Genomic DNA, 9,153 nt, shown 5'->3' with positions numbered 1-9,153 from the left:
AGGCTGTGAATCGGGTTGGACAGTTCAATCTATTTATGACAGAATACACGAGTCTCCAGTCTCTGAATTGCTTCATGGCATGTCTCAAACCGTTTGATTCAGCAACTATCGCAATTCAGGTAAGCTTGGATTCCCTTGGAACTCAGCACTTTACCATCCCCCACATAATCCACATGGACTCCACTTGGATTCCACTGGATTCCACTGGACTTCACTGGACTTCACTACATATTAGCAATATCCACAAAACTGGACTCCACTGGACTGGACTGGACTGGACTAAGTTAATTCAGAATTCCTGAACTTAGATTTCAAATCAAAAAATCAAATTGAAGTATATTAATTAATTAATTAAATTACTTTTACAACATTCTATGTTACAGGGAGGGATTAAACTATTTGGCAACCCCCCCTCCTTGTAGCAACCCTGGGGTTGCCAAATAGATGTGAAAAAGTGATAATAGGGCAAATGAAATATGTGAGGTCATGTCAATCCTTCAGCCATATCCCCATGAGCTTATAATTATGTTTTGAAATAGGACAGTAGGTATCAATATGAAGGTCTAGGCTAGCCTTTCCTAATGTAAAGACTGCTTGTGCATAATGTCAAAAACTAATGCAGCAGAACTGGAAATATGTAAGTAAGATCATGTTAATCCTTCAACCTCATCCCCATAACCTAGACAGAGCCAAGGACACCATAAACTACATGTCAACTACAAACTCTTGTAGTCTCAAAAAGCAGACACTACAAACTTTACTAATGAAAGAGTGCACACTACAAACTTTTGTAGTGTCAAAAAGCGGACACTACTAACTTTTCTGATGAAAAAGCACACACTTTGTAGTCAAAACAAGTGGGAACTACAAACTTTCCAAATGGAAAAGTGCACACCAAACTTTTGTAGTCCCAAAAGGCAGACACTACAAACCCTTCTAAGGAAAAAGTGAACACTACAAAATTTTGTAATGATGAAAAGTGGACACTACAAACTTTGTAGCACTTTTAACCCTAACCCTAACCCTAACTTTGTAGTCTAAGTCCAAGCTTTTGTAGTCTAAGTCCGACTTTTGTAGTCTATCAGTAAACTTTGTAGTCTATGTCCAACTTGTTGGTAGTCTATGGTAGACTCTTATAGTCTGTCAGTGTCAATTTCTTTTCTAGGGTATGCACCTTCCTTTTTTGGCCATTTTTCCCACAATACAATAATTGTAGCCCTTTCTTTTAGCTTTCTAAATATACTGATATCATGTTGTTTGGTTTTGTTTTCATGGAGAAAAACACAAAAAACAAAAAAAACGCAACGCTTTTGAAATTCCTGTACCTCATATCTCCATAACAGGAGCAAAACAGATTCGGGAAGCTACAATGTAGGGCTACAACTTTTGTTTTCACCATTTTTGGTAATTGGTCATGTGACCATCATCCCAACATCCCATTACATGGACCCTGATAGATAAAAACATTCTCCTGTTGGTTTTCTTCACTTTTGGTCAAACCAGGTGATGTTTCCTCTTTGGGATGGACCCTGAAGTGTACCCTGAAGGCAGTGCCTGATGTTCTGTGCACCATTCATATCTTTTTCCATTTTCTTTCCTATTTTCTAGCTATTTTTGAATATATTACCCTATTTGGACATATGGCCTGGACCCTGAAAACAACCCCAGATGACATCACCAACAGAAAGCACCACCCCCATTTTTTTTCTGATTTTTTGGTTATTTTGTGGCTATTTTTAGCTATATTACCATATTTGGAAATGCACCCTGGACCCTGAAAACAACCTCCAACATTGTCCCCAACAGTGAGCACCACCCCTAATTTTTCCTGATTTTATTGCTATTTTACATGTGAAAAAGCGCATGTTTCCTTATTTGGAAATGTGCCCTGGACCCTGAAAACCACCCCCAACATCATCACCAACAGTGAGCAACACCCTAAACTCATCATTGTTCCCTGTATTTTATTGCTATTTTTCATTTAACATAGCCACACCTTCCATATTTGGCAATGGGCAGTGGATCCTGAAAACAGTAGGACCCTACAGCCCCAGGAAAGCATTTACAAACAAAAAGAAATTTATCAATAATACCTCTACTAGTGAAAAATCATAACACACTCTTCTTTGGAACTAGGACCGCAGACACCTCTAGTAGTCTATCCAGAGCCAAAATGTATTCAGTGGTGTGACAGGCAAGTTTGTGACATGTTAACCAAAAAGATTTATTCAGTAGTAAAACCATGAAATATATTTGTTTCAGAGTCTTGGCATCAAAAAAGATTTATTTAGTGCAAAAAAATAGATTCAGTAGTGAAACCATGAAATATATTTAATTCAGAGTCTTGGCACCAAAAAGATTTATTTAGTGCAAAAAAATAGATTCAATAGTGTGACAGCTGATTTTGTGACATTTTAAGGAAATAGATACAGTAAAGATTCTGGATATATTCAGTACAATAAATAAATACAGTACTACTATTAGTCATGTAATATATACTGAAATTACATGGTGACTGAAGTGAACAACCTCGCGTGTCCTAGCGCGCTTGATCTTCTCTGTTGCATGAGCCATAGCCTGGACATGATCCTCTGCATTGGCAAGCCAGTTTGGTGGGTCAGAAATGCGATCTCCCGAGAACTTGTAACCCAAAACTGCGTTGGCCGGGATGAGGTCCATATTAGCACATATCCTGTCGAAAAAATCATTCCAAGGAAGGTCGGTTGGTAAGCGGACGATCAAGCGAGTGACAACCCCATTTTCAACTTCTGTTATGGTCCAAGATAACAGGACCTACGACGGGCCGTGGCAGGACGTGGAGTAGCAGGGGCCGGCAAATTCTCAGGCCTATCATGGTAGTATGACGGGTGGGCGCGTGGTTGAAACTGAGCAGGTGGGTAGTAGCCATGGTTAGGATAGAGGCCGGGAAACACAGGGAAACCAGGGGGATACATGGCCTGCGGAGCAAACCCAGGAACAGCAGGGGGGGCGGCAGGTAGACCAGGTGGAGCAGCAGGTTGGACGGGGGCAGCAAGAAGGCCAGTGTACGGGTTACCGTTGAGGTTTCTGTTGTGCTGTGCCATTTGTTCTAGAACTGGATGGATGTCAGGGTGATGGTCGTGCATGCGAAGCCAGAATGAAGCACAGGGAAATCGACGCAGCATTTCTTGCCACTCCGCCGCATTCAGCTGGAGTTCGTTGTTAGCCATGAGTATATAGTTGGGGAAAATAAGCACGCACATCAAAGCTTTTATAGACGAAAAAAAAACCCTTCTCCGAGCTCCCCTGCCGCTATCATCGAGGAGCTCCATATCATCAGTCCGTGGATGCTAGCCATGGTTCTAAAATACCCAAGAAAACCTAGAAATATTAGAATTTTGGAGTTAGTGCCATCAGTAGGTGCAGTGGGTGACCATCGGTGCGAGGGTGACAATTCATAAGCAAGAATGGAAGGATTTTCACATTGCTGTAGAGTATATACATGCCATCGAGGAATTTAATTGAAGAGGAGAGATGGTGGAGTGTTCAACGAAGGAGAGTGGGGGGGATATGAAGGAGGACGATGGAGAAGTGTTATCGATCTGGTCTATTTGGCTTTGGTGTGCGCCACATACAAACAAATGGCTAGGATGGAACGGGAGCCGAGCTGCTCTATCGTTTCGCAATCAGCTGTAAGACCTCTTTGTTTTTGCCAGCACCCACCTCAATTTCATTCACCCCCACCTCAACTGCCTCAATTTCAGCCATGCCCACCTCAATCTCATCCACATTGATTTCACAAGTGTTGTCTCACATCCCTCACTTGAGAGTTCACAGGGTCCAGTTTGGGTGGTGGAAAGAAGAGTGGTGTGATTTCGATTCAAACTGACTTGGGGTTTGGAAACATTTCCATAGACAAGTGATTCTTTCCACACTAATTAAATACATTCGATATACATTTTATATATTCAAGTATAGTGTGATGAGGAAAATTGAAGGCCAAAATTAGCATAAGGTCGGCATCAGGGATCCCCAAGGACAGCCCAGGCCACCCCAGGCCAACCTCAGCACACCTCAGGGCAACCCCAGGTTGCTATTGGGAAATCAAAAAAAGGAACCTGTATCTGAGGGTGCTCCAGGGCACCCTGATGCCCTGAGTTCCATGACAGCCTCTGGGTATCCAGGGTCTACCCTGGATACCCTCAGGGAAGAAGTGATTTTCCTGATGTGTTTATTGCCCAAGACATTATGATATGAGATATTTCATTTTGCGCTTTTTTCAGGTACTATATTTCATTCCTGTTTCATTGCATATTTCATTCCCATTTCATTTCTAGAACTTCTACTTTAAGTTCTAACAGAACAAGTATGGTAGTAATTCCATTTGCTGTGTGAACCTGAACTCGAAGCACCATGCACATACCTGTGGTGATGAGTGTTGAAGGTGTGAGTATGTGTGTGTGTGTGTGTTGTTTAGGTGTTCACACATCCTGTCAGCATGTCTGATTGCACTTTCCTCACTCCCACATGCCACAGTCTTCTCAAAGTTGGATAGTTCAGTGGATAGACTATGAAAGTCTGTGGAAGGTTCTAGTCTGAAGCTTGAAGTTGGGAGAAACATTGGAATAGACTACAACAGTGATTGAAGGGAAGTAATATTTACAACAAAATTATGGGAAACTATCAATTCACTTTGGTTCACTTGAATTGCCCATGAATTCAGCAGACATTTACTTGAATTGACCACAAATTCATAGGAAACATTGGACAGGAATCCATGGGGGAGGGTAAAGTACACTTGGTTCACTTGTATTGAGCATGAATTCAGTAGACAGTTGCTTGAATTGACTACAAATCCATAGGAAACATCAGACAAACTTACAGTCTAAAGCTTGAAGTTATAAGAAACATCAGAATAGACTACAAGTTCAGCACATAAACTATGGAAAGGTTCATGTACTTGACTTTCACTTCAATTGGAATCCTTGAATTACTATCAATTCACTGATAAATCCAGCATAAATCCAGCCACAAACCGGTGGCAGAAGCAAAGAAAGAAGAGGTAGGACAGCCTCCCATCTGAATTCATGGGCAATTCAAGTGAACCAAGTGTACTTCACCCTCCCCCATGGATTCCTGTCTGATGTTTCCTATGAATTTGTGGTCAATTCAAGCAAATGTCTGCTGAATTCATGGGCAATTCAAGTGAACCAAAGTGAATTGATAGTCAATTCATATGAATTCACAGTTTCTCATAATTTATAGTCTTTTACAGCTTTATAGTCTATCCACTGAACTTGTAGTCAATATGTACATACTAGAACTGGGATCAAAAATGCATACCAGGGGTCCAGGGGGAAGGAACAGCTGAGCACCAGTGTTGTGGGTTCCTGTGGATTCCAGTCCAGTTCCTGTGGATTCCTGCAGGAATGGGTGAGGCTCTGTAAAGTACGAGGTATACTACCATTTTCATGATATATGTAGTCAACCCTAACCCTAACTTTTTGTGCTCTTCAAATCCAGTTGCAGTCTTTTTTTGGGACTGGACTTCCAAGCAGTAATGACTGACCACAATAACCAACACCTTTGTAGTCTATTCCAATGTTTCTTTGACTTTTGTAGTCTTTATAGTGTTTATAGTCTATCTATCCAACTTGTAGTCTATTCTGAAGTTTCTGGTAACTTTTAGTAGCCTTTTATTGTCTTTTGACTCCACATCAGTCCTTTATAGTATTCATAGTCTATCATTGACTTCTGTAGTCTTTAATAGTTTATGTATGGAACTGTTGACAGCATGTGCTAGGTGAGTGAGTAGGTTCCCATTGAAAATGGGGGGTTTCCAAATAGTTTTATCTGACTTTTGTAGTCTTTTATAGTGTTAATACATTGATCTTGTAGGTTTATAACCTATCATTGACTTTTGTAGTCTTTTGTAGTTTTATAGTGAGTTTTGTAGATTGTCTCATAGCATTTATAGTCTAGAATTCAATATAGTCTATCTATTGAATTGTAGTCTATTCCTATGTGTCTATTGATTTTGTAGGTCTAAAGTCTATCATCAACTTTTGTTAACATTTATAATCTATCTATCTAACTTGTAGTTTATTCCTATATTTTTGTAGTCTTGTAGAATGTCATAGTGTTTATGGTCCATCTAATATCATTGTCTTTTGTAGGATTTTATTCTTTATAGTAGTTCCATTGTATGTTTCTAGTCTATCTATTGACTTTGTAGTCAATTCCGATGTATCTATTGATTTTTGTAGTCTTTTATAGTATTATCTATAAATTTTGTAGGTCTAGAGCCTACCCTTGACTTTTGTAGTCTTTTCAAGTTTTACAGTCTATCTATTAGACCAACCCTATCTTTCACTTTGTAGTCTCAAGCTCAATTCATGTGAATTCATATGAATTCATGATCAAATTCTATGAATTCAAGGAAATTCAAAGTGAATTCATGGTTAATCCATGTCATTCAGCATCAATTGAAGTGAATTCATTTCAATTCATATGAATTCAAGTATATATTCATGTTAAATCCTCAATAGCAGTCAAAGTGAGTAAGACCAGACTGTGAGAAAAATTTCCCAGATTACATCATCCTACACAATCAAATGGCACATTTCAGTCATACATGTACCCCCCCAGTCTCAAAAAGTGGATACTACAAAAACTTTTCTAATGAAAAAGCAGACACTACAAACTTTTCTAATGAAAAAGCGCACACTACAAACTTTGTAGTCAGGATAACCTTTTGACCCTAACCCTGACTTTGTAGTCTAAGTCCGACTTTTGTAGTCTTTTATAAAGTATTAGAAAACTTTGTAGTCTAAGTCCAACTTTTTTGGAGCTCTTTACTCTCCCCCACCTATTCCTACCGGACTCCTACTGGATTCCCGGAATCCTACCGGACTGGACTAGGACTGGGACACATTTTATGTTGGCTGATCACCATACAAATTTTGTATCCTAGTCCTAGTGGAGTCCTAGTAAATTCCTACCGGACTGAACCCAAATCACCAGGAATTGTGGAATTCTACTGGATTTTTAAGGAATGAGTCCAGTAGGAGTCCAGTACAAGGAGTCCAGTAGGAGTCCAGTAGGAGTCCAGTAGGAGTCCAGTAGGAGTCCAGTAGGAGTCCAGTAGGAATTTCCGGGGACAGGGAGCCCAGTAGGACCAGCAGTTTGTCACTGTTGTTGTTATTATATAATATAATAAAAAAGCGCAACCTGACAGAATTGAACTCTCGACCTTATGGACATAGGGACAATACTATAGAGACGAGCACTGTACCAGTTACACTAGGAAGGCATTAGTATAGGTCATTATTATATGCTCTATATACCAACGTACTGACCTCCTTCCTAGAAAGGACGTCGGTGAATTCCGCGAGTGGGAATTTTGCCCAAACCCAACAACACTCGACAACACCACCATCACCACCCTCTTGCTCACCCACCACGAACACGTCGCCCACCACGACCACAACGGACGACGACAACACGCGACCACGACAACAACGACGGCCACGACAGACGATGACAACAAACGACCACGGCACGCAACGACGACCCCACTCACGGACACGACAACCACCCACGAACCACGAGCGCCCGCCGACATGACAAACAAGAAAGACGAGGGACAGCGACCCGCTCCCACCCGCCAACGACGACCGTAACACCCACCACCACAAACGACGCCCGCCACCCACGAAAACGACAACCGCCGCCCACGAAAAACGCCCAGCGCCCATAAACGACAGCCGCCGCCCATGCAAACGACAAGCGCCACCCACGAAAAGCACCCAGCACACCCAAACGACATCCGCCGCCCACGAAAAACGCCTAGCGCCCACAAACAACATCCGCCGCCCATGCAAACGACGACCGCCGCCCACGAAAAACACCCAGCAAACCCAAACGACGACTCAGTGTATCTCTCCTCCCTGTCTCCTTCTCTCTGTTCCCCTCTCTCCCTCCCTCCCTCTCTCCCTCCCTCTCTCTCTCCCACCATCCTTCTCTCCCTCCCTCTCTTCCTCCCTCCCTCCCTCTCTTCCTCCCTCCCTCCCTCTCTTCCTCCCTCCCTCCCTCTCTTCCTCCCTCCCTCCCTCTCTTCCTCCCTCCCTCTCTTCCTCCCTCCCTTCCTCTCGTCCTCCCTCTCTTCCTCCCTCTCTTCCTCCCTCTCTTCCTCCCTCTCTTCCTCCCTCCCTCCCTCTCTTCCTCTCTCCACCTCTCTCACCCCCTCCCCCCTCCATCATTTCACTTCACTCACTTCCCCTCCTTCCATAGCTCTCTCCCTCCACCACTCCCTCCATCACTCCATCACTCCCTCCCCCTCCCTCATTACATTAGTAAAATATCTTTCTGTATTAGTTGTCATTTCACAATACAACATTTGTTTAAATGTGAATTTTGAATAGAAATTTGAAGTTCTGACTTGGTAATACATTGAAGTTGATATTCCAGTGGGAATCCAGTAGGAATCCAGTAGGAATCCAGTAGGAATCCAGTAGGACTTCAATGTGTGGAGCATTTCATCTAATTTGTTTAAGTCCAGTTGGAGTCCAGTTGGAGTCCAGTAGGAGGGGGAATGGAGAAATATGTGAAAATGCCTTTTTGGAAATTTTGTCAAAATCCGGTAGGAATCCAGTAGGAATCCTACTGGAGTCCTGGAGTCCAGTAGGAATAGGTGGGGGAGTGATAAGTATTGATAAATAGCAGTACTTTACCCTCCCCCACATGCTCTGATCAGCACTGATCAGAGTTTCTACAATCAGAATAAATCAGCACTAAGCTAGAGGTCAGGTGACTTAATCTGCATTCATACAACTCCTCAATACTCAGAATTTCTTACAGAATTCACACCTAGTCAAGTCATACATCTCAATAGATCAATTTTTAATGTATTTTATTAATGACATAAGGTCTATTTTACTACATAAAGTGCATATCAAAGGGGACAAGGAAGAGGGGATGGACAAGGGGGTAGGGACAAGGAAATGGGGAGGGACAGGGAAGGGGGTATAAGGAAATGGGGAGGGACAGGGAAGGGGGCAGGGAAAAGGAAGGGGGCAGGGACAATGAAATGGGGAAGGGGGTAAGGACAAGGAAATGGGGAGGGACAGACAGGAAAGGGGGGAGGGAAAAGGAAGGGGGTACATGGAAATGGGA

General features: G+C 42.3%; 2 protein-coding genes across 2 annotated transcripts; one reads left to right on the top strand and one right to left on the bottom strand.

Moving 5' to 3' along the window:
- Positions 1–2,484: 2,484 nt before the first annotated feature.
- LACBIDRAFT_328055 (uncharacterized protein) lies at positions 2,485–3,209 on the bottom strand (the record flags this gene model as incomplete). The annotated part of the gene is made up of 2 exons (XM_001882007.1): positions 2,485–2,768; positions 2,798–3,209. The coding sequence occupies 2 exons, from the start codon at positions 3,207–3,209 to the stop codon at positions 2,485–2,487; spliced, it is 696 nt and encodes a 231-aa protein (XP_001882042.1).
- A 2,330-nt stretch (positions 3,210–5,539) lies between these two features.
- On the top strand, positions 5,540–8,402 carry LACBIDRAFT_328054 (uncharacterized protein; the record flags this gene model as incomplete). The annotated part of the gene is made up of 11 exons (XM_001882133.1): positions 5,540–5,657; positions 5,773–5,782; positions 5,856–5,873; positions 5,916–5,922; positions 5,993–6,018; positions 6,176–6,182; positions 6,215–6,272; positions 6,360–6,439; positions 6,528–6,535; positions 7,349–7,657; positions 7,730–8,402. 11 exons carry the CDS (start codon positions 5,540–5,542, stop codon positions 8,400–8,402), a joined length of 1,314 nt encoding a protein of 437 aa, XP_001882168.1.
- Positions 8,403–9,153: the final 751 nt, after the last annotated feature.

This window comes from Laccaria bicolor, genomic scaffold (assembly GCF_000143565.1).
Source record: "Laccaria bicolor S238N-H82 LACBIscaffold_15 genomic scaffold, whole genome shotgun sequence".
Taxonomy (NCBI): Eukaryota; Fungi; Basidiomycota; class Agaricomycetes; order Agaricales; family Hydnangiaceae; genus Laccaria; species Laccaria bicolor.
Note: the sequence above shows the minus strand (reverse complement) of the source record. Positions and strands in the feature narration are given on the sequence as shown.